Source organism: Cygnus atratus, chromosome 1 (assembly GCF_013377495.2).
Source record: "Cygnus atratus isolate AKBS03 ecotype Queensland, Australia chromosome 1, CAtr_DNAZoo_HiC_assembly, whole genome shotgun sequence".
NCBI lineage: Eukaryota > Metazoa > Chordata > Aves > Anseriformes > Anatidae > Cygnus > Cygnus atratus.
The window spans coordinates 16727260-16753478 of NC_066362.1; the positions used below are offsets into that span (position 1 = coordinate 16727260).

A 26219-nucleotide genomic window follows, 5' to 3' on the forward strand; every position below is an offset into this window, starting at 1 on the left:
TCCCTTCCAACCTCAACCTTTCTGCAATTCTGTAAACTAATTCAAAAACTAGAAGAAAAAAAATGAAACAGTTTTCCACAGACCTGTGAAACAGGCATATATATGAATCACTATTATCCTTATGCACATCAGATTTATTCTAAACAGTCATTATTTGTACAATATTAGAGCATTAATATATGCCATTAACATAGGTAGTTCTGCATAACAACGTACAAGAACCTGCTATACGGTAACTACGTTGGCTACTTTAATTAAGCATCTTCAAGGGGAAGCTGCTCTGTCACTGAGCTATTGGATCAGTACACTCACCAGGGGAAATTCTTATTAGGAGAAATGGGAAGAACAAACAGGAAACATGCACAAGAGGTTTATACAATACGCCTCAGCATATACACTTGGAAGGTAAGGAAGCAATTATCAGTAAGAATCCTGTATCTAGTTCCAAAATTACAAGCACAGCTTTCCCAAATTGGGAATCTGTAGATTGAATGAAGAATCTCATCACTGAATGAAGGAAAACTCACTTATCAGAAGTGACTTATGAGGACAGGTGAACAACAATTAGATGTAGGAATCCAAAGCTTTCCCTCTATGTGAAAAGAATAAACTAAGAGAGAAACACACGCTTATGTGATTGAAACATTCTTTTTCAATCTTCCATTTAACCACATGATCTGCTGTTTAATAATGTGCAAAAGAACTGCTTCCTAATGTTACTGTTCACCATAGAAACATACACAATGGTCTAAAGTCAGGCTTAGAAAGACAGCATGCAGTTCTCAAGGTACCTGCCATTCAGGCCCAGTCTGGGAATGGAAGAACTCTGAGATTCTAAAAAGCTGCACTTCTCTGGCCAACTGTTCTTCTCAGTCATGGTAGGGAAACCAAAAACAACCCCCACCAGAACAAGATTTAAGCTGGAACTACCAAAGAGCGATTTAGAGAACCTTTAAAATGAGTAAGTACATCTACACTAGAGATTGTTTCAATCTGTCAAAAATGTTTTGGGTACCACTACAATTGGTCACTGCCACTTGGTGTAAAAGCAAGTTGCTAGGAAGGGATTCCATCATGTTTTAGAAGATATCTTCGGGGATGGGAAGGCTCATCTCCTCCTTTTAATTCTGGCATATATCCCCAGATGGTAGAATCACCTCTCTTTAGAGCTGAACAACTCACCATGCTATCTTAAAGTCACCGTTAAGCTTCAAGTTGTTCCTATTATTCCTAAGCTTCCTAGAACATCCAACTTCTGCAGTTACTTATATACATACTGCACGGTGAGATTAAGCTGGCTGTTTTGTTGCATGTGGTTTTGGTTTTAAGCTATACATTTTTGTTTGTTTTTAGAAAGGCAAGGATTCTCTGCTTGTCTTCCCACTTTGATGTTGCAACATTTCCTAAGTAGTCTTCCTCCTTTCCCCAAAAGTCCCAACTTCTGTTTAACTATTTATTTTGAAAACTTTAACTATTTATCTGAACCTCCTGAAAAATACTTTTATTTTTCTGATGAAACGGTAAGTGGCCTTAATGAGAATACACATATGCACAGCTTACAATAATACATATAATCTGCATCAATACAAAGCGTTAGAAGTTTTAAGTTGTAGAAGTTCCACTTCTCAATACTTTACTAGACTAAGTCTATAAGGGTGGAGGCTAAAACATTATATTACAGTAGAAATGGAATCCTCCCATCCACACTAACAAGTTCAGCTACACCTTCTTGAATCTCACCTAAGAGTAGCCTGTTTTTTTGATAGTCCTTGACAAACCCTGCAGGACAGAATGATTGATTACCACTTTGGGCACCATCTCACACAATAGCCAATTCTAGACATTGGCTTCCTTGATTCTCTTTCCCACTCTGTATTGAGATGCCACCAATCCTCAGTATTATATACTTCAAATGACTTAAGTCAGATGAAAAGGAGAAAAATCTTAAATAGCTTTTTTCTAGGTTATTTTCCTTGCATATCTGCAAAATCAAGGAAAATGCCAATATTGTCAAAACGGTTTACATAAAGTCAACTTATTTTAAAGCAGGTCTAGGAACTCAATCTGTGAATGTAGTTTCTTACAATTACGATTTGTCAACATCATGCCTTCACTTGATTTATACCATGCAAGTATATTTTCAGAGTACTCTTGTAAATCTAAGTGTTAGTTGTTTTTTTTTTTTTTTCAGTTTATGAACTTAAAAGTACCCGCCTACAACCATAGTAAGATATAATTTTAAAATACTCTGGTTATGAGAGTTTATTTGCATAGGTTCTGCATACATTTTCAATTTTACAATCATATGGCTCATTTCATGTCATGAAACAGAACTGATTAGTTTATTCATTAAAAATACTCCGCTTCTACAATTGACTTAATGAGGGAATGCAATTTTATTATTCAGCTAAGTATTCTTTTAAACCAGTAATTTCACAAACAGAACAAAACTGGTGAAAAAAATAAAGCCAAATGACATAGCAGTTATTTGCAGTTGGTGAAAGGAACTTTATTAAACATTTCTAAATAGTGCATGATTTTACACTAATACAGTTTTTTGGACTCATGTAAGTGTCAAGATCACCTACTACAAAACTCTACAGGATATTTCTCAGGCTATCACAGAACACTCAGCTTCTGGATCAGCAAAAGTAATCTTACATTGATCTTCTGCACACCGATCTCATGCAAATATCATTATACTACACATGAATATATTACATATTGAACAGATTTACTGAAATGGTTCAGTTTTCTTTGATGCTCCTAAACGTGAATAACCTCATACAGAAAGGAACATGTCCTGCATCTTCCGACTGTTGCAATAAACATATCACCAATGAACTCTACTATTTTAAGTTAGAGACTAGATCAGTGAGGGGGGAAAAAAAGGAGCAAATGAAGTTACTTACCCATCATATTTGTTAATATTAACTTCAAATAAGTTGTCCTTAGCATGGTTAGCATGTTCAGTTACTATGAAGAAATGAGCACATAAAAATTACTGTTCTAAAAATACTGTTATAAAAAGATATGATTGTTAAAATTGTTATTAATTTATTAATAACCATGATTCTATCGTCAGTATGCCCACAAGAACAGCTTGCCCATAAAAAGTGCTTCAAATGATTTTGTGCCAAGGAAAGAATTGAAAGAGACAAGCACTATGAGATATATATATTTATATATATATATATATATATATATATATACACACATGGCTATATATAGCATAATTTTTAGTGAAATATTTTTCAAGTGAACAATTGTTTTTAAACTGTAAAACTGAAAGAGAGAGGAAAAAACAGTATTTATTATAGATGAAGAGATCAAATATCTCAGAACTACCCAAACTTACAAATTGTTTTAAGTTTGTACCTAGTATGCAGAAAATGGACACAAGGTCATGATTTATCTGGGTATTTACACTTTAACTAGAAAACGTTCCCTCTCTACTGCTTAGATTCATTCACTTAGTAAGAAAAGGTAAAATAACAGAAGGAACTTAAACACCATACCAACTCTTTAAGACATTTCTGAGTAGCGTATTAAGATACTGAAATATTCATTACTCACTAACAACATCAGTGGAGATAGAAGCCAGACTGAAGAGTGGAGCAACCTTCTGTTCATAAATCCTCTTCCCTTGTCGTTTTCCTCCGTATGGATTAATATACACAAGCAACTGCTTTGGTCTACACTCTGCAGTAAGGTAAAAAATAAGATTTTTTTTTTAACTCAAAAAAAAATTCAACAAGCTATGCAAAAACAAATCAGAAAATGCTAAAGTGAACATAACCTGTTTCTTCTACCTTGTTTATCATACCAAGTATACTGACAAAATTGAGTGAATGGGTAATAAGACAGCAGGTGAAATTCAGGATCAGCAATGTTGATTACTTTTTTTTTCTTCATACCAGCAGAACCGCAACGCATCAAATGGTATGACTAGGTAGAAAACTTGAAGAATAAGCAAATAATACGTAACTGGGATCTGGATTTCTGCCTCATGTTGTAGTTTCACAAGTTGTATCAGTTACAAAGAATTAAACGCATGCATGCACAGTAGAAAACTAATGGGAGAAAAATCATTCTGAGTGGATACAAACTACCTGAGCCAGAGGCTGTAAGACATTTCTGGAAGCTAAGGCTACTGTGCCAGAGGATGTAGGATTCACTCTGCTCTGTATGCTCTTATGAAGTATTTGCCAATACAGACCTTTTGTCTGGCTCCACGTGGCTAGTCTCACGCATATTATTCTCACAGCACATTCCCACTACATGATGTTAGTAGCACAGGCATACAGGACAAAAAATCCAAGCGCAGCAGGAGGAAAGGAACTTCCACATGAGACATACATACAAATACTTTTCCATTAATTTATGTAAACAGTGTTGCTGCTTTGGTAGCATATTTAAAGCGAATTTCCTTTGTGCTATAAAGAAGCAATGAGGGTATTTCACAAAACTACATGCTGCAACAGCAAAAGTTTGCCCTACATATGTAAGCCCTTCTCCTCAGAAAGGACCTTTGAGATTACTATTTCAAGTTTGTTCAAATTGCTATGGGTTTACATTGGCGGTGGTGATGAAAACAATTATTATATCTCTGTACCAATAGATACCTGAAATGGTAATGCTTGCTACACCAAGAGACACTTTTTTTTTTAATAGAACACATCTGTTATAACATTTGTACCTTCTCAGACGACATTCTAAATTGTTATTTTAAAAGAATAAACAGAGTTATTAGATCAACACACATAATAAATCCACCGAAGCTAGACTTTTTGAATGGTTTAAAGCTACCACACGCCAAAGCACCATCCTCTCTGAGGACCTGTTACCTTTTTTGAAACTGTTTGTTACCGACTGAATGAACGTTTGTACTCAGAGATGTCTGATCAGGCCACATGTCTCACGGATGCAGTGAACAGGTGCACAAAACCCATTTCTTAAAAAATTTTATTGGAAGACATACCTCAGGTGTAACACATACAAAAGAAAAAAAATGGTGAGATGCACACTTCCGATGCCCGTTCAAAAGAACGTTTTTTTGTTAAGTATCTATTTTTAGGTATTTTTAGGCCTTGCCTGAGTCATGTTGTAGGTGTAACTGTCTCCAGGCCCTTCCCCATTTGTCTCTCTCTCTCTCAGATGGAGCTCAGCTCTACGCTGTAGGTAGCTTGTCCCCAGTCCTGCCTCCAGTCCCACCTCCTGCTGCTCTGGATGGACTTGATTTCTTTGTCGTGTCTGGGCTGTAAATGGGACCTGCTGCTATCCCCGTCCTGCTCAGGAACACTGGGACCGTACCCTGGCCAGTGAGGGCACTGCCTGTGCTGTTGTCACCCTTACCTTGCCTTCTGCCACGGAGTCGTCCTGCTCCTGCTGCTCCCTGACATATATGAAGTTGTCTCTGTCAGGAATGACTCCTGCAAAATTACTCTTAGCCTTCCAAAAAGTAGATGCCCAAGAGTTCCAGAAATTATTACCTGGAACTCTGACCTAGATAAGGTACATTGTTACTGAGAGTGGATATGTGACACATACGCACAAAAAGCCGCCCACAAGTCCAATAATTACTACAACCCTTGCCCTTGGATCTTGAGAATATCTCAGATTTCTGAGCCTACATCTACGCTTTACATTCTCCAAAGCTAGAATCTTTTAAAGATGCTGCTAAGCTCCCACTATGTCCTTACTTTGCAAAAATAATTTACAAAAAAGGTATAAGACATCTATAGTCCTGGCTGATGAAACACTCACTCAGTACAGCTTACAGATGTAAGTACAGCAAGATGCAAAGTAGTGACAAGAAGATTCCCCACCTGCCTCACCTTAAGCTAGCCTTAAGAGTTTAAAAAAGATATCAAAAATCTCAAAATAATCTTGATTGAAGTACATGCCTGTAAAATGATGTTGCAAATGTTAGTGCTTTGTCGAACTTACTCTGCATTTCAAGTAATTCCTTCAGTGCCTGCGTCCACTGGTTACACAAGTTCTCATCAACGCACCAAAACGTCACATCTCTGCACCACCAGCGGTGATTTCGGGCTTTTTTCACGTAATACACTATTAAAAAATAAAAATTAAAAAATAATAAAAAAAGAAGAGGCACAATGAGACTGTTTGGTGAAATGACATGCATTTCAAACAGATCTCTCAAATATATGACTTTTTAAAGAAGTACTAACCCCCGCTAATGAAAGGATTCAGAGCATCAACAGCAGAAACAAAAAAATTAAGTGAAAACATGCTCTATGTCCTTACCTTATATCAGATACTCAAACATAAACACTTTTTAAACCCAATGCAATCCATTCTCCATAAATTGATTATAAACATACAAAAGTTCTGAGCTTGTAGATATTTTTAGCCATATTGAAATCTGCAATGTCTACGTGATATAGAAGGCCGTAAGGTTAAGATGATAAGGCAAGCCGTCATAGTAGCTCCCATCTAACCAACAGAACAGGGTGACTTTAATTTCATAAAGCTAAAATTTGAGAAAAAAATGATTAAATCTTCTTGCACATTAAGAACTAGGTTGGTGAGATCATAACACTCTTACTTTTCCATTTACAGTATCATCAATCATTACTACTGAAGGACTGAATGTGAGGGAAGTACTCTACAATATACTCCTTTGAATGGGAGCAATCGCTGCATCCCCAGCTTTGCAGCACAGAATTTACTACTGTTTCCCCAAAACAATCAGAACTTTTTTTGGCACTTTGTCTTATGAATGCAGTCAATAACACAAAGAACATTTACGTGCACATATTCTGACGGTTAGGAATAATTAAGAAAAAAAACACAAACACAAAACAAAATCAAACATTTGGTCTCATTTTTCCAGCCTTTCTTCTGATTGTCTAGTCAAGTAGCATAAGGCAAGTGTCCTACTGCAGATCCACTTAGCAGCAGAGATGTAAGACATGAGCTAGCACTTCATTATATAACCAGACAAAGCATGTGTTCTTAAAGGAAGGGTTCAAGTTCTCAAACTAAAGACCTCTAAATGTATACTGGAAGATTTTTTATACACATCATTTCTGTTAAAAATATTATTCATTCTGAAGATTACTTTTCAATCTGCCCTAAAATATCTCCAACAAGGTAATTAACACATGAATCCTGAGACTGTATTTGCCTTACCTGTGAAAGCATGTGGCTTTGCCAACTTTTGCCATTTGCCAGTGTTACGCTGTTTCCTGTTCAGTTCAGTTTCTTCTACAGCAATGATCTCAGAGGTTGGTACAAAATAGTTTTCTGTGTGAACACAAGACCTTACACATTGACATCTTAAAACAGCACCTGAATGTTTGTTTCTACATACGATGTAGATGTACAATTAGAGTAGCTGCTTATTAAGCACAATCAAGAGCATAACTAGAAGTTTGCTGAACATTTCCAATTTCCTCTCTCATTTACTCAAAGTACATCATCGATAACCACCTATGAACTACCTCAATTAATGTTTAAAGTGTCTACGATTTCTGAGAAAGCTAGATGTTCTGAGTATAAAAACGTTTTTGCATGAAGCCAAAATCCAGTAACATTGCTTTCAGAGGAAGGAAATTGCCCCTTCAGTGACCCCTAATCCAGACATTTGAGAGTGAATAGCACAAGCTATTTCAAAGAACATGCAACTAAATCAAGCAACAGAGAAACTACAAAGGCTATTTGTTATTTTCAAGTAAGTAGCTGTCTTATGAAAGAAGGGCGTTCATAAGAATTAAGTCTTTAAATCCCACCAGGCTTTCAAACTTCAAGACCTCCTAAGAAGTAGATTCTAGATGTTATGTTTATGTATTGTTAAATCTAGTTCCCTTCCATAAACTTTAAAAGTAATGTTTTTCAGAATTAAAGGCCTCTTGTTCTTACATTATGAAAGAATTTCTTCTACCCGCATTTTTTTTCCTCTCATTGTCCCTCAACACATTCTCAGTCTTCCTAACTCCTGTCAAACTGAGAATTTTGTCTCATTTTCATTACCAATTTCAAAATTTCTCTACTTTTACCTTATCTCAAAAAAAAACAAACGAGGAACTGAAAGAGCACACTGTGTATTTATGTACAAGCAAGTGGTGCACAAACATATACATACATATAACTATATAACTATGTATTATTATACTTTTTACTATAGAAGAGATTGTTATATACTTTCTCTTCCACATGTAGACAGCTATAAAGAGATATTAGACAAAAAACAAACACTAATACTTTTGTTACTGTTTTTTGTTGTTGTTGTTACTGGCTTCTACCCTGTATTTCAACTTTCTTGCTACTTTGCACAAGTAGTGTGGTGGTAGTAAGGAATGTAAAAGAAGTCAAACTTTTCATGAGCTCTTCACCGTGCTGACTACAATTAATTTGCTACTATTTTTTTTTTCCTCTGTCCTATCTGTCAACAGCTCTTCTCAGTTGTTGTGTGTTGTCACATTCTACTGAGAGCTCAGGATTATACAGGCAAGGCTTTTTTTCCTTACAGGTGTTCTAGTATTTAACTCAAAATATATTCCTTTAGGGTTTGTATTCTCACAGAGATTTTAAGATTGAGTCCAAAGACATGCTTAGTGGTCTCCAACTTTACTGTGAACTGTTTTATGAGTACCTTCCTTCAGGAACCTGGCTGTATTCAAATACTTTTCACTACTTACAAAAGAAATTGCAGCTTATAATGACTGCATTTATTGTATTTAAAGCATAACAGGGAAATGCAACAATCATAGAATCTCTATAAAGATATAAGAGCAAAGACAAACTCACTAAAAATATTCAACATATATGTAGATATCACACACATACATATGTAGGACTACATCAAGTAATTAATATTGGATAATAACAATTAATTGGACTTTCTGACATTCAGAGCAAAAATCTGCTTGTTTTTAGGAATCTCGATATGATTATCCACTTAACATTTATCCAAGTAACAACATAGACTAGAAGGAACACTAAACTGAGAAAAGGGAGCAGGTGCTTTAACCTTTCTTTTTCTAGATCTGCTTTTAGTTCTCATTTTTCTATCAGCTATGCCACCTATCCATATGTCGGAATATGAAAGAAAGCTCATTACATTTATAAAGGCTGCACTTCAGTAACTCATTTTGATATTGCTCACAGATATGCTACAGAACTGACAACATTTAGATCAAAATTTAAATGACAATGCTGTAATGAACGTTCTGAGAAATAGTTTTATGTGCTGGATACTTAGTATGTATGCTAGAAGCAGGAACAGAAGTCATTGTTTTATTAAGCATTTTCTGTACTTAAAAAAAGAAGAAAGAAAAGAAAAGAAAAAAAAGCTTTCCAACTGTACAAATAGCAAACTTTAAAAAAACACTTCCAAACCAGTATTACTGAAAGCATTTCTTTGGAAATTTCGTTTCATTTCGTTACTGCATAACGTATATTAACAACCCTGGACCTTGAAACCAGTCTTACTAAGCCCTCTTAGTTCTTTAGATGTGTTCTCCACCTGAGAATCACAATTGTGGAAGTCTTGCTTTTCTAGCAAATCTCTTCACAGATATGTCAAAAAACTCAAACAATAAATGTTCTAGTTAAATACGTGCATTTTTTAATCTTATGCCACAAGAGTTACATACTGCTAAAAAACAGGGTCCTGAACAAAAAAATGGCAAAAACAAACAAACAAACACCATGATCTCACCTTCCCTCTGTAAATCTTTGTGTTTGAAGAAAGTCTTTGAGAAATTTCTCTTCTATGAATGCCAGCTATGCCAACGATGCCCCTCAGTACTATCTGACACTGTGAAAACACCAAACAGCTCCACTGCCCTGACAGAATTCACCAATTTTAAGTAGTCAAAAACATACACTCCCTAATACAGTAATTGCCAGAAAGATACAAAGCTCTCTCAAATATTAACGTGTTATTCAGAACATTCCCTACAGCTTAGGAAAACGAGGCTTGAATGCAATGGCATTTATGTTTGAACAGAGCTCAACAACTCCTATCAGCCCAAATCACAGAATGGTTAGGGTGAGGAGAGACCTCTGGAGGTCATTTGGTCCAACCCCCTGCTTCAGCAGGGTCACACAGATCACGTTGCCCAGACCCACGTCCAGGTGGCTTCTAAAGATCTCCAAGGAGATCCCACAGCCTCTCTGGGCAGCCTGTGCCAGAGCTCAGTCAAACACCCAGCACAGAAGTGCTCCTGGTGTTCAGGCAGCACCTCCTGTGTCCCAGGTTGTGACCACTGCCTCTTGCCCTGGTACTGGGCACCACTGGAAGACTATTCTCTAATTCCTTCATCATTTTTGGAAGCCCTCCATTAAACTTTTTCCAGCATGTCCATGTCTCTATTGTACAAGGGGACCTATAAGTCAACATGGTACTCCAGTCGCAGCCTCATCAATGCCAAGTAGAGGGGAATCATAGAATCACAGAATATCCCGACTTAGAAGGGATCCACAATGATCATAAAGTCCAACTCCTGGCCCCATACAAGACCACCCCAAAATCAGACCATGTGTCTGAGAGCATTGCCCAGAAGTGTCCTGACTCTGTTAGGCTTGGTGCCATGACCACTGCCCTGGGGAGCCTGTCCCAGTGCCTGACCACCCTCTGGGTGCAGAACCTTTCCCTAACACCCAGCCTGACCCTCCCCTGTCCCAGCTCCGTGCCGTTCCCTCGGGTCCTGTCGCTGTCCCCAGAGAGCAGAGCTCAGCGCCTGCCCCTCTGCTCCCCTCGTGAGGGAGCTGCAGGCCGCCATGAGGCCTCCCCTCGGCCTGCTCTGCTCTGGGCTGAACAAACCCAGGGGCCTCAGCCATCCTCGTATGTCTTGACCTCTAGGCCCTTCACCATCTTTGCTGTCCTGCTTTGGATGCTCTCTAGTAGTTTTATACCCTTCTTATACTGTGGCACCCAGAACCGCACACAGTGCTGGAGGTGAGGCCGCACAGTGCAGAGCAGAGCAGGACAATCCCTTCCCTCGCCCAGCTGGCGATGCTGGGCCTGATGCACCCCTAGGTACGTCTGGCCCTGCTGGCCAAACAGACTACAACAGACAGACAACAATCTTCCCACCACACTGGCTGTGCCACTCATTGCTCCTTCTTGCTCAGTGCTCTTACAGTCTTAACAGACTCTTCTCTTGAAGTGCAAACTGACAAATCAGCAAAATACTGTGTTAGATGCATACTACTCCCCACGTTAAACAAGTGAGGGAAAAAAACTGTAAGGTAAACACACTGACTAGGTTTGCTTTGTGAAAATAGGAACTGAAAGTTGTAAAGTGTGTTTTCATCTGTTAGAATGCGTTTTTAGTGCTTCATCTCTGTAACTCCCACAGAACGCTTCCTGAGTTTACAAGCAAACTTGTTCAGAACCCAAGTCAAGATTTATTCATTTACTACAGCCAACCACATATCCTACAGGTCAAATTCTCTCTAAAACATGTTAGTTTAGTGTTTCAGCGTGCAAAAAAAACACCCACCAAATGTCTCCGATTATAATATTTAGTTTATTCTTAAGTAATCAGCTCAGCCCCATGAGTACACTGGCATTCAGAATTAATTTAATAATAAGCCTACTATTTTAACTTAAAAATATTAATGACTAAAAAGAAAGAATATTTTTTCAGTCACTTTGAAGACTAATTTAATGTTATTTACTGTTACAGAAAGACAGCACGAATAGTAAGTTATCTTATCCTAAGCTTAAGCTTTCCTTTCACCTAGAAACAAGAAAACAAGAAAGTTTTCCATCAGAAGCTACACTGCATTATATTGATCATACACTAGAAAAAGTTGTGTCAAATAAAGATCAGACTACATGAAGATGCTGCATAAGGATGCAGAGCATAACTACACAGAATTCACATCCTTAAAAAAAAAAAAGATGAGGAAACAAAAAAAGGAGTTGTGACTAAGTGATTTAATTCAAAACTGGAAAAGTCACTGAAAAAGCTGAAGGCCACGATCTCACAAAATACGCTCATGTATGCGCATGTGTGTATATATATACATACATATATGAATATATATAAAAATAGAAAGCCAATTCAAAATAAATCCTCATATACTTCATAAACCAATAGACAACGAATCAGTTCCTAATGTAATTGGACACACAATTGCTAATTCCCTTCATGTATTAACTGTAGAACATTTTCCTGTTTATTTTTTTAAATTTCCAAATTAAATCTAATCAATCAACTATGCATATTTCAGTGCTAAAAACAAGAAGTTACTTAACAAGATGTATGTCTTCACCTTAAAGAAAAAAAAAGGTAAAAAAAGAAAAAGAATCAAACCAAAACAATGAGAAGAAAAAAAAAAAAACACCACAAAACTCAAAGAGATACATGCAGAAAAACATATTGGTTAATGAAGTGTGCATCTGTACTTAACTAGTATGTTCCGCTGTAAGAAACAATGACTGTCAGGATTATTATTCCCCACATCCTACCAGCTCAATATAGTCAGTGAAACTGCCAAGAAAAAAAACACGGTTCAGATTTCCTTACATGCCCACTGCCAGCTGGGAACAACTCAGGAAAGGTGACTTTGACTAAGGATGTATCAACACACTACAGGTGCTGGACAGACCTAGTTTCCAAGTAATCCCACCTCTGTTGTTTCTGTACTGTGTTTATCAAACCGAGCATTCTCTAGAATCCACATCATCAGAATGGCATCAGTCTTGTTAACACTAGTACTGAGGCTTCCTCAAGGGGTTCTTTTGGGAAAAATGTTGAAAAAAAATGGGCCAAGGGAGAATTCTGAAGGAAAAAAATAGAAAGGTTAAGAGCACACAGAAAGGGAAGGTACACAGTCCACGTGCCTACTTTGATCATCCCTTTCCTTCCTGTACTTCACGAATAAAAAAATAGAAAAATGACTAAAGAATCTTATTCTGTATTTACGCTACCTTAGAACTAGCCAAGACTTAAATCGTTTAAGTATATATGTACAATACATAAACTACAAAATTTAGTACACCACTTTTTAACTGTGTTACTTGAAAAAAACACACCACCCCACAGTTTGTGGCATCAACATGAGGAAATAATAAAAGAATATAATTAATCACCGCAGCTTTGCATAAGCTACTTCTGATTTACAACTACTTTGTATGTACTAGTGTTCCAAAGTTGAAAAAGAATGTTCTTCAGCAAGCTTGAAGATGAAGACATGTCTAGGAAAAAAAGGTGTACAGCTAGAAGTAACTGAGAAACACATGAAGAAATTCAGATAAACCTTTTCATTCTAAGTTCAAATTAGTCCAACCAAAGAACAGGAAACAGGAACCTCTGCACTTGAAAATATGATGCTGTTAAACAAGGCCTAACAGGAGGAAGGAAAATAAACATTACTTAGGAGTTAAAGTTTTAAAAACATACCATGGCTTGAACAAGCATGCTATGTTTTTGTTATTGTTAGTATCTTCTCAGTGACAGCATTAAAAATAATTCTGCTGAATCAATACTTATTTCTTCACAGAAGACATCTTGACAATGTTTTTCTCAAAACAAACAAAAAAATTATATTGTTGTGCAAAGATGGAAAACCACACGATCTCCCCATATTCTACAAAACCACATTTTCCTAGACAACAGAACAAAGTCTCTATTGTTTCTCATCTGTTCCTGAAATTGGATGCAATAACAAAGAGGTAGATATTTCAGTACTTCTACAGTACATCTAACTACAGTTCTAGTTCCTTATCTGTGAAAGTCTGAAAACCTTGACAAAACATATACTGAATCATTTTAACTCAAGCAGTTAAATGCAAGTGAGCAATAAATACTCAGAATATAAGCAGCTCTGAGTTGTTCTGTTTAAAGACTGTTTCACTGCAAGAACTACCTATTCAACAAGAAGAAAAAAATACAGAATGCCTATACTGCATAATTAAGTCTATATTTAGGCATACTGTAAAGCAGTCACGTAGTCAAAGGCTAAATGGATGAAAGATATCAATCTTGGTCAAGCTACACCTCTGAAATTATATGCTTCTAACTAACCATCTTCCATATTATAAAGCTTATTTATATACCGTCATGTACATTGCTCATGTTTCCAAAATAATTGCAGAGAACACAATGAGCCATCCCAGGTCTTAAAAAAGCTGAAAGACATGCAGGCAGCAAAAATATAGAACTGATGGTACTAAAGTGCAAGCTCGGGAAACACATGAATTAATCAGGACTTTTAGAATACTTCATTTATTGTATTGTTCTCTACATAAACTATAGCTGTGCTTTCAGAACACTTAAGCATTTCTATTTCTTCTCCTACTTCCTTTTCTCTTCTCAATCTGTATCATATTTTCCAAAATCTTGTAAATAGCTGTGTTACAGGACAGCAACCACACTCAGTAACCAGGCTTGCCACTTAAGGAATCTCCAACTGAGTACTGTTTCAGAAACCAGTTGAAAAAGAGCCTTGTTTATTATTATGTCCCACTCTCCTTCTACTACTCCCAGCATTCCGACATCCACATTGGAGCTGGCTTCAGGACAGGCTCATACTTGGTTTGGCCCACCAGCAATAAATCAAGAGAACTTGTTTATAAGCACTTGTAAACCTCAGAGGACTAATAATAGAGCTAGTGGGATTTTGTGGCATTCATTCATGGTCTGAGGGAGGTTATCATACAGTGGAATGGAGCTGCCACTGAGCTTGCTCTAGGCCTGTAAGGCAACCAGTAACTTCAGAAAGGATTTTTAGAAGGATTTTACAAAATTCAACAGAATTCTCTCCATAGCAGGGGCTACTTTACCTTGTGGGAGCAACTGTCCCCAAAAGACTTTGAAACGTTGTATATTAAATTTAAAATCCAGATACCTTCCTCTAGAGGCATTTTATTCCATTAAACTCAGCATATTAAAAGGAACTAATTTGTCTGCAAAGTTTTAAGTTCATTTAGTTGCACATCTAAAGTAAGTTTCAAATTACCTTTTTCAGCAGTACTGCTGGAAAAATGCTAGAGTACATCAAATTGTGTATGCCCAACAGGAAGGGGACAATGACAAAAAATGTTTTTATGTTACCACGAATAAGAGAAACATTTAAAACATGACTGATTCTCAGTCATGTAGACTGCAACATCAAATTCATACAATTCTTTTTGAATCCTCTTTGCCCCATCTTTTTTCAAAAAGTCTTAAGTCAATAAGACATTATGATTAAAAAAAAAAAAGAAAAAAACTGGAAAATATTTAAGTACATGCTAAGAAGGGAAGAACTATTTTACTATCTAAGTCTGTGAACTTGCCTGGGACTAGAGACATCTACGTTTAACCTAAGATAAACTTCTAGTTAAACTTTCTATCATTCACTTAGTTCCTCTCTCTCTGTCTCAGTTCCTCCACCTCTAAAATGAAGATGACTCTGGTTTTCCACTCTATAGCAGCTGCTGTGAAGAGAAAGACATGAAACATTTTCACATGTTCACATATCAGCAGGGCTATAAGACTACTGGGAATAATAAGCATATAAAACCCACAAGGTTAAAGAATCTGATAAATAAATAAGGAGCAGAAAACTTGATCTACTTCATGCAAAGACATTTTTAGAAGTCATCTTGAAATTTTCTCAGGCATTTTGGCAGTCATCTCTCCCAGTTGCAGTTTTATAAATCGGCACTATTCAAACTGCACAAACGGGGAACTACAAATGGCTTTGTTACCGCATTACAAACTAGTAGCCTGTAATAAATATTTCCCAAACAGGAACTCACAGAAGTTAAACTTTCTTTGGAAGTTTCCACGAAGCCCTTTACAAAGCAAACTGCTTCAAAAACAACTAACTTGAAAAGAAAAAAAATACCTGAAACACTGCTTCAGGATGAAAGTGGGTTTTTTTAGCTGTAACTAAGTCATGCGGGTGAAAAAAGTCACTTTTAAAGTTCTGTAAGTGTATCATGTTGTACTGTGATTGATGTAAATACAATTTGAAGGCTACGTGCTGCCACGGCACCAGGGAACAACGGGCTTAAAGGGAACGAGCCGCCGGTTGTCTCACCCAGCCACAGGGCCGGGTTTTCTCCCTTTGTTACCAAAAGCCCGTTCTCTGCTGCCTAGTTGCCCTCTCCGAGAAGCAGGCAGCCGGCTGCACCCACGTGTAAGGCGCCGGGCTCAGCTTTCAGCCGGGTTTTGGAAGGCGTGAGCTGCACAAAGGGCCCGGCACAGCCCCGCGGTGCCTCCGCCAGCCCGGGGCCGGCTCTCCAAGCGCTCCTGGGTGGACTCTGACCCCCAGACACTGCCTCTGAGGACGCGGGGCCACGCTGCCCGGCCGCTTTTATCCTTCACGAAGGGAGGAGGCTCGGCTCGGCTCGGCACGACACAGCCCTCGTTGCCCTCGTCGCAGCCCGGCAGGTGCCCCGCGGCCCTCCCGCCCCGCTCCGCCGCGGCCCGGCCGCCCCCGCTCCGCCCCGCTCACCTCCGCCCCGCAGCGGGTGGCGCCAGGCCAGCAGCCCCCGCTCCTGGTCTAAGGTGACCTCCCAGCAGCGCTGCCCCAGCCCCAGCGAGGACACCAGCCGGGGCCGCCGGCCGGCCGGGAGCTGCTGCTCCATGGAGGGACGCGCCGAGAGCTCCGGGCCCGGCGCGGCCCGCTGCGGAGCGGGCGGCCGCCGCCCGCGGGGCGAGCCCGGCAGCTAACGGCGCCCCTCGGCCGCCGCTACCCGGCCCCGAGGCGGGGCGAGGCGTCAGCGCCGACGACAGAGCCGCCGGGCCGGCCTCCGAGCGCGGGGCGGGGCGGAGGAACGGCCCCGGTGGCCGGGACCGGGCACCCAGGCCTCGACGCCCGGGCCCCGGCACCCGCGGCTCGCTGTAGGGAAATGGGGTTTTGCGCAATAAAGCTCGTAGGTCGTGCTGCTGTTCTGTGCTGTGGTTCGTTCTGAGGGAGGATCGAGCGCTTCTCGAAGTGAAAGTGAAAATGTGTGCTTGGATAAGCCGCCAGAGCTCTCAGGATACCCCTGCCTTCCTTTCTGTGGATGTAGTTTGTGTTTTACTTCAAGGTTTGAGGGGAGCGCACTGGAACCGAATCGTGCAGTTATAATGTACAGAGATCATCGAGTCCAACTCCCTGACAGCTTCAGGGCCGTCCCAAAGTTAAAACCTGTCATTAAGAGCATTATCCTCTTGAACACTGACGCATGATGCATCGACGACCTCTCTAGGAAGCCTGTTCAAGCATCTAACCAACCTCTCGGTAAAGAGGTTTTTCCCAATGTCAAGTCTGACCCTACCCTGAGGCAGCTTAGCCATTCCTGTGTGTCCTGTCAAGAAACACCAGGGAAAAAACGAACAGCACCCTCCCCTCCTCCCCTCCTCAGGACGTTTGAGAGCCATGCAGTCACCCCTCGACCTCCTTTCCCCCTGACCTGACAAACCCAGTGTCCTCAGCTGCTCCTCACAGGACATGGCTTCCAGCCCTGCCAATAATTGGCCTGTTGTTGGCAATAATTCAATAGGATTAAACTCTTGAGCCTTTGCTGCCCTTCAAGTCCTCCACGGTGTCATTGAACCTCATCACTGTAAGTATCAGCACCCTACTGAAAATACAGGCCAGAGTGACAGGCAGTTTCTTTGCCTCTGACCTCACTCCAGACCTGATTCTGAATATTTTCCACAGACTTTAGAGAAAAAAATCACTGGTATGTTCTTGTTTGGGCCAATGCTCTGCTTCACAAAGGATGACGCAGAGACGCTCCAGCTGGCTTTGCTCAGAGCCAGCACAGGTCTAAAAAGCTTGAGCTTGAGCAAGAGCACTTGAACTCTGCTTTGAACCTGGCGATGTACTCTCATTTCATTTCCTGAAAACAAAAGAACTAGTCATTGTCATCCAAATTATGTGTTTGGGATAGTCTTGAACAAGTATGTGTTTCATGTCTACTTGTCATCTTGTATCTTGATTATTGCAACATCCTTTGCTCTGACCTTGAAAAACATGATGTTGCCAATTTTATTTTTGTAAGATACCAAGGTATTCCACACTTTCACGTTTTCAAGGAATATTTGGTTTGTATCAACTGTATTCTCCTTTACATTTTGGAATCCTTCCCCCCACAAACACTCAAACATCTGTAAAGTTCTTTATACTGAGGCTTAAATTAAAGCTCATTTGTTGTGAAAGTCTGTCGTGAGCATTAGTCAGCCAAATCCACTGGTTAGCAGCCATTAACGTCCCACTGGCTCTTCGCATTGTGCCAGCTACATCAGCTGTTGCCATCTCTCCTACACCTGGATCGTAATATCCCTGGGCCAGGAAGAATCTTTTTGTTTTGGGTAGTACCCTATCTAGCAAGCTTCATTCCCATTATTTGTGCCCATTTCTACAAGCCACAACAGCAACATGAAAACCATGGTCTAGTGCTGGTACAATGCAGCAGAGCCTCTTTCAGCATTGACCTCCTCAGACACACTCCAGGAACTAACAGATCAGTCATATAACACTGTCTTATTTAAAATATTATGCAGGGGTACTTATTTCTCATTTTTACCACTGAGCAAATTAGATATAATCTTTTATAGTCTACAGTCACCTGAATCAATATTCTTACACTGTGATCCATGCTAGCTGAAGAGATAAAAACTTCATTTTTTTTACAATTCTTGCCTATGATTATTTCTTTTCATTCTTACCAACTTGCATACCATTTTTGGGTTAGCTAATGCTAAAGCCTTCAATTGTAAAACACAGAATTGATAAAATATTCTCAGCTCTCTTAAAAGTCTATAAGGGTGTATTAGCATCACTGGCAGGCCCTCCAGCACTCCCCATCCACATTCCTTATTTGTTTAGATAAGGAGAAGTCCCTTATTTCTTGCTTGTACACCATTTTAGCATAATGGTGTTTTGGTCCATGGTTTGGGCTCCCTCTGCACTACTACAGGGATGTTGAGCAGGAACAGCGCTGTGTTTGCTATGCTCTGGCGCTCTCTGATAGTCCCCTGAACGCCAACATTTGCTTTTGCCCTTCAAAAGTAATGGTCAACTACAAGGCAACACAATGTTTTGTTTGTTTGGTTGGTTGTTTTATTTTGGTTTTCATTCAGTTTTAGCATTTTATGATTTCCTTTCCTGACTAGAATAGAGAAAGGACTTCTAAAGCATGTCTGACTTTGTAGGCTAAAGCATGCATGTGTCAATTATTGTTTTGCTGCTTATTATATAAGCCTACAATTACCACTGGGACAGAAGAGCAGATGCGGTGATGCCAGTAAACTGCAGGATTTATAGCCTAAAATCTTGCTCTGAAGACGGCTGATGACAGGGTTCCACCCTGAGAAATAGTATGGTTGCAAATGACCTCACTTTGTTCACAGGTCCGTAGAGACCACAGGAAGGGCTGCAGTTTTAACTCGGGAACTATCAATCATACGTTGCATAGCAAGCGCCATTCACAATGTTGGTGGAAAAAATGCAGGAAGGTAACACAAGGTAACTTACAAGGTTTATACAGTCTCTATGACCCATTTATTTTATATGTACAGCAAACAACATAACTTTTAAAGCTGCCTTTCTCTCACCAGTGTCTGATTTTATAATAGGTCATTTATCTCTATAAAAAGTTCTTACTCTGAGCAACTTTATGTTGTACTGAAGAGGATCATTACATGATAATATAGGCAATCAATTAAGGAAGTCTTCTAACCAGGTACATCTTTCTAATCAACAAGAGCAGACAGGTGCTCTTCAGTGCGACCCGCATTAACAAAACATTGATTTAAATCATTATGAACTCGAGCTAAATTGCAAAACAGTAATCTGGCTTTCTTCCAACTCTTTTGGAGGTTGACTTATTCATTAGGACCTTGCAACTAATTTTTTCCACAGGGCACTACAAAGCATGCCCTTTGTAATACCTTGGCAGAAGTAGAAGGTACCGTGTTTGCAATCTTATCTAAGACAATGGAAGGTCTAAAGTGAAAAAAATATATATATATATGTAAACTATTGTAACCAGGGTGAAAGCTGGATAACAGCCACATAAGTGCACCAGAGATCATATTTTTGTCAGTGTACTCAGTTCCATGCTGGAAGCAAGAGGGAAGCACAGGTTTTTACCAGGAACTCTGGAACACATAGCTACGTACAGACTTGCGAGGGAGCTCTTCAGCCCTGTGCTCCCAGAGAGATGGCTCTAGGCCCTGGATGAAAAGCTGTACCAGAGTCAGCTGTGGTCTTGTCCCAGTGGCAGGTGGGTCAGGTAGTGTGGAACTGACGTTTTAATCTAAGGGATTTAAAGTTGGGAAAAAAATCAAGAAAAACTTTTGCTTTGCATATTTTTTACCACACATTGATAACTATGAAATATTTCTTTCCTTCCACAGAAAGAATACCCTAAGAAAGTTTCTAGATAGCTGCTTGGGAATTATCTTTTTTTTTTTTTTTTTTTTTCTTCTTTTTTTAATATCTCAGTGCATCTCCTCAGGAAGATTGAAGTACTTACACATGAATCAAATTCTGTTCTCAAGTACACACATGCAAGTCCCAACAGAACACCCATACACTCAGAGGCCACATTTGGCTATTGAAATACTTTTGGAAAATGGAAACTAACAGACAAAGGCAGTAGAGGACAGGAAAATAATTCATTTTAACATCAAAATACTGGCTAATATTCTAATTCCCTTTCCACTCATCAGCAAAAAAATACTAAGGAGTGAGTGGAATATTCTCACCACTGTTCAAAAGAATGACATCACTTTCTCTAGAAAAATACCTGAGCTATTTTAAAGCACTTCTATGCTTACATCATAAGTTTAAATTACTGTTGAAAATGATCTTGAAAAAGCAGTCTTAAAGGCTTGTCAGAAAGGATGATTGCGGCCTTTATTCACTCAGACTAAAAGGTAATTGAGAGAAAGTTGTTCATACACTGGAGGGAATGGATCCAGAAGATAATTTTTCTCATGAAGGGAAATGTCATGTACGATTCCTGAACCATGGAAATTTACAAATTCTTTCCTTTCTTCCAAAGCTCCAATCTATCTCCATATTCTCTGTATAAACTACCTATCATTGTGAAAAATACTAAATATGGTTTGTTTCAAGCTCTTATAGCTGTGTCTCCCACCTAGACATATGCACAGAAGTATTTGACTATCTGTATTTCTTTGATTACATCCTTATCCCTATTTTAATCATTAGCCTCAATTGGACTCCCTCAGGAGCTGTGAAACCCCCCTTGTGTCTAAGAGCATCCTTTAAGAAACAATGAAATTAAAAGTAGGTTTTCCTTGCAGTGCTTGTAGGCAAGGATAACTGAAGAGACAGAACTGAAAAAATGTTGGCATTATCCAAATGTTTCTCTCTTCTGTCCACCACTCAGTTTTATCAATTTTTCTAATAAAATAGCATGCTTCTCTCTGAAAACTGTGCCTTGCTGATGTCTCCAGTCCCTCAAAGCTGCTCTTTACTAGGCCCAGGTAGAATTTGCCTGGAGCATGCCTGTGTGCAGTTCTGTAAAAAAAGCAAAAGAAGAGCTCAAAGAGACAGTAACTGGGCAGGCAGACAATATTTCATAGTTCAGCTATTATCAAAGTACATATCAAGTTCAGTACTAACCTCTACCATACATACAAACTCTGATTATAAGAAAAGTTTTTTGACGGTTTATAATCTGCTTGGGTATTGTTTAAAAAATAAAAAAAAAATTAAAAGGACATGTGTGCTCCAGTGTCATGACACTTGGCAGATTTCAAGAGTGGGCTCCAATCTATGCATTAGAAAAGCTTCAGGAAAAAAGAACTGTTAATATAAAAATTCCTACGATCACCAAAGCAACACCTTTTCTCCTATCCTCATTTTTATATCTCTGGGTTGAGCTATTTTAACTTGAATTCCTTGATTCTCTTAAGAAAAGCCTATTTCCAGAGTACTTCTTTGATGCTTTGGTAAGCAGGTAAGCAGGGCTCTAATCCATATCAGCTGTAATCCATATCAGGCTTACACCAGAGAGTGTGGCCTTCATAGACTAAAGTAAGACTACTTTCTATTTAAGATGGAGAGACATATAGTGAAGTTACTTTAAGGTAGAAGAAGGGAGTTGTTGGTTTTTTTAATTATTTTTTAGTGTCTCCAAATGCTAATGCATAGTCTCCTGGACACTGGTTTGACTTCATTTACGTGATTTAATTAATGATGTTACTTTCTGTGGTTAGTACTATATTAAAAAAAATACAATATAAACTTGAAGAAAATGCTTAGAAATGCAAGTGAAATTTTCTTTCAAATACTGAGATTCTGAATGATCAGATCAAAGATAGATTGGAACAGTTTGTTTGAATAGAGTAATTTTCACTTTGATTGTTTTTCAGCTGAATACTGAAGCAAAGATGATGACAGCTGGTATGAAGTTGTCTGAATCAGTGATAGTGGAACGCAGATACTTGCCAATACTTTGCATAAAATCTGCAAAGCAGAGCTATTTCTGCACTATGCCTTTTGACATCTCAGCAGGCATGTGGACTTGAAATGGATTTTTCTCTTTCTAATATTCTGGTATCAAAATAAGATGGAAAGAACAGAATGTAAAATCAGACACAGCTACCCAAAAAAGAGGGCAACAGAGAACAAAGAGGATCTTCTCATAACTGAAGTTAAATATTTAATTCTAGCAAACAAATATAATTAAGGAACTTTGCTGTAGCTAACTTCATTCTTGTTCAAAGGGAAGCAATCATGCTGGGGATAATTTGGAATATGCTGAAAAGAAAATTCAAAAATTGAGGAGTAACCTGGTAAACATTTGTAATCTGCTTGTCTTGCCTGACAAATGGCTGACAAATTAATTTGGAGCACGCCATCTTATAGGAAACATTTTTAGAGCTGACTAGTCTACATGTCATTCTAAATATAATTTATAGAAGTTTCGATGAAAGTGATACATTTTCAAATGATTGCACAGGGTTTTGTTCAACCAGCTCATTTAGTCAGAACTATGAATCAAATTTCACTGCAAAGCTTTGAAAAATCAGTCATATCCAAACTATCTCCAGACTGTTTAATGCGGATAGTTTTGCAAAAATCATGACTCAAAGACATAATTCTAAATCACTGTAGATAAGGAATGACAATTAGAAGTAATCTGTGTTTTGAAAAAGAACCTGAGTGCAAAGGAACCATTCAAGCCAATTGCTTTTATGGTTGTATCTATAAGAACAAGCCATCAGGAAAAGAGATTACATTGTTAATAACAGATTTTTCCCTTGATTAGAAAAGAAAATGTAATAATGAGGCTTGAACTAATAATACATTCATAGTAGATTAAGCTGTGAGAAACTTCCACAATAGGATGGGTGTAAAATGAAGAGCCATCACAGCAACTATAATAGAAACCAGAGAAGAAGTATTGAGATGAAATACATATTCAGCCTGAAATGGAGTTGTACAACGTTTCATCCTCTTGCTGTTTTTAGCAAATTTTGAGACCGTGACTAGAATTCCTAGGACAGAAACTAATGTAATGCTATGTATGTCTTTCACAGCCAGCAACCACTGGCTACTGAGAAAACATGTGTGACTTACCCGCTATACCATATGGCTGATAATCTCAACATCACAAATCAATCTGGCTTTGGAAGGAAGCGTTTTGAAACACCATGGGATAGAACACGAAGTGGGGAAAGAGGGATAGAGAAGTGTTCTGTGGACTTTCTCAGTACAAGCCAGAAACTCAACTATAGGCTTAGCAGAAGCTGACAGTGCCCAACTAGGAGGTAAAAAGCTACATTTTCCCGTTTTTCCCAGCACAAAAACGCAATACTCATGCTCTGTTTCAGTAGACAAGCAATATTGTGTGCAGCTCTAACAGCACCCAGGAGAAGCATGCATTGCAACAGCAACAGCAACATGGCTTCAAGTTGTGTTAGAAAATACAAATTGCTCCTACGTAACTGAATCGATGCCAACGTGTCTCTCCGAAAGCTATCAGATAAAAAGCAACATGACTAATGGCAAAGTAAACTGAAGAAAGATGTTAATTTCTTTCACTCTCTGAGAACAATTATGAATACAAAGTGTACGTGTATGCATGCATAGCCAGGTGAAAAAACATTTACCTGAACTTCCAAATTCACTGGGTGATAACGATGCTAACACCTCACCCACTACTTTACACATCATAGTAGTTAAGGTATAATGCAGCTAGACTTCTTTACTTAGAGACTGAATTTGCTAATCCTAAAAATCTTTCTAGAGTTCTTTGTACTGGTATTCTATTTTGCTGTACAGTGAGTATGATATATGAGAATAAATAAGGCTTCCTTTCACAGAAAGTATAGCCTCCTATAATTGGTTTCAGATATATGAATAAGTAACTTGCTCTTTGGACAGGCATAAACACCTGCGGGTAAAGCAAACTTAAAACAAAAGTCCTCACCGTCACTGCCTATCCCTGCCCCACTTTCTTGGCAGACACCAAAATGCCTTGTTTGGATACACCACGTACTCGGAGTTCATTGTTCAAAACTCTAGGTTTTTGTTTGATTTTTTTTTTTTTTTTACTCACACGTGGGTGCTGAACCTGATTGTGTTCCATCTGCTGAAATCAACGTGTCTAATGCCAGTCGAGAGGCCTTTAGGTAGCCAGGATGTCTGTGTGGGACAGGTAGACATGACGCAGGACCTCAGAAAAGACTAGTATCTTCTGAAGCAGCAGCTGGAAGCTAGAGTGGATACACTACAACATCTAAAATAGAACTAATTGCCTAGATTTAGGCAACTGAATGCCACTCCTCATGTTTGACCAGTCTTAAACAGGGACACCTCAGAGTTTTGTCACATAAATCCTGGGAACAATGTCTTAAATATGGGAACTTCTAATCATTTAGACACTTTCTTCTCTGCTGAAAGTGCAATCTGTAGATTACAGTGATTGATGCTAAGGCTCCTTACATCTCCAGTCTATGAGACTCAGGAGGCTGACTCTGATTTAGATGTCAGCCAGTTTCCTGCACCAAACATCTCCACTACATAGGTGGCTGAATGCTCAGTGAAAAGCGACAGACACAAACTGGAAGACCTTTTGGTGGCAGAGTCCACTAATAAGTAAGGAATCTATTGCCCCTGAAGACCACTGCAGCCCTTTTGGAGCAATATTTCTGGTTTAGTTTCCTTCCAAACAGAATCTGCTTCATGGGTACCACAGCTGTCCTCAGAACTGAACTGAAACACAGCAAACGGAGACGATCAAGGGATTTTCTTCAAAACTGAATTACTGCTGTGATCCAAATTGCTAAGGTATTCCTGGTTACACTGTAACTAGAAACCTTAGATTTGGCCCAGGGTCATCAGAACAGACCACTTTTATAGTTTTATCATCTTCACTGCTTGGAGAAATAGCTTCCGCCACTTAGAAAGCATTATCGTTAAAAGAAATGAACAAACGAAAAAAACAACTCTCCCGTCTTTACTGGCCTTTGAACTTCAAAAGAATTTCCAGGCTTCAAATCTTCCTGGGCATCTGGCAAAAGATACCTCCTTTGTATCAAAGGCATTAGAGCAACTCAGAGTTGATGGCCTCTACCTGGTCTTGCACAGTTTCATGACTATGTTTCAAGTTCCTTCTACAGTACAAGTATTAAAAACAAAACAACAAACAACAAAAAAAAGCAAACAGGTTTCAAGCAAAATGATGGCTGAATTATAATGGCCTTAAGCTGATATAGTTGTATCTCAGTGCTGTGAAGAGACAGCAGCTATTGCAGAAAACTTGTCTTTAACACCTAATAGAAATATATATATTTTTTATTTTTTTTAACAGTTTTGCAATGGTGAAGCTATTATCATGCCTAAGTAAATCTTGCATTCACCCATCTGGGAGTGAATCTACAGAGACACCCTCTATAGCATTAGTATTTGGCTGTGTAACTTATCTCGAGATTTGTTCTTTCCCTGATCCACCTATAGTACAACACCCTACTGCTTATTTATCCAGTTGTGCCATAAATATTTACAAATACTCTTCTACAGCACCTTGTATAAATCACATAGAATCTCTGATTCTTTTCACATCTATTTTTATTGGACAGATGTCTGTTTTAACGGACAGTGAGTGAAGTAGCAATTCTGTGAAATCACAATATTTTTCGTCATTATCATGATCTCAGAGGCCAAGATGCTGCTGCCCTAAGGGCTAGGGGCTAACACACTGACACCTGTGCCCATGCTTAACCCTGTGCAGAAGAGTCCTCTGGTTTAAGAATCGGAAGCATCAGATGGCT

General features: G+C 38.8%; 1 protein-coding gene across 1 annotated transcript in view; it reads right to left on the minus strand.

Moving 5' to 3' along the window:
- CERK (ceramide kinase) overlaps positions 1-16687 on the minus strand; it is a 46328-nt gene extending 29641 nt beyond the window's left edge. Inside the window, exons 1-5 of the mRNA XM_035549297.2 lie at positions 16429-16687; positions 7159-7272; positions 5950-6072; positions 3577-3702; positions 2913-2976 (exon numbers count right to left, since the gene is read on the minus strand). Of these exons, the coding sequence (XP_035405190.1) occupies positions 2913-2976; positions 3577-3702; positions 5950-6072; positions 7159-7272; positions 16429-16561 (560 nt within the window). The 5' untranslated portion in view covers positions 16562-16687. The remainder of the gene's footprint in view (positions 1-2912; positions 2977-3576; positions 3703-5949; positions 6073-7158; positions 7273-16428) is intronic.
- Positions 16688-26219: the final 9532 nt, after the last annotated feature.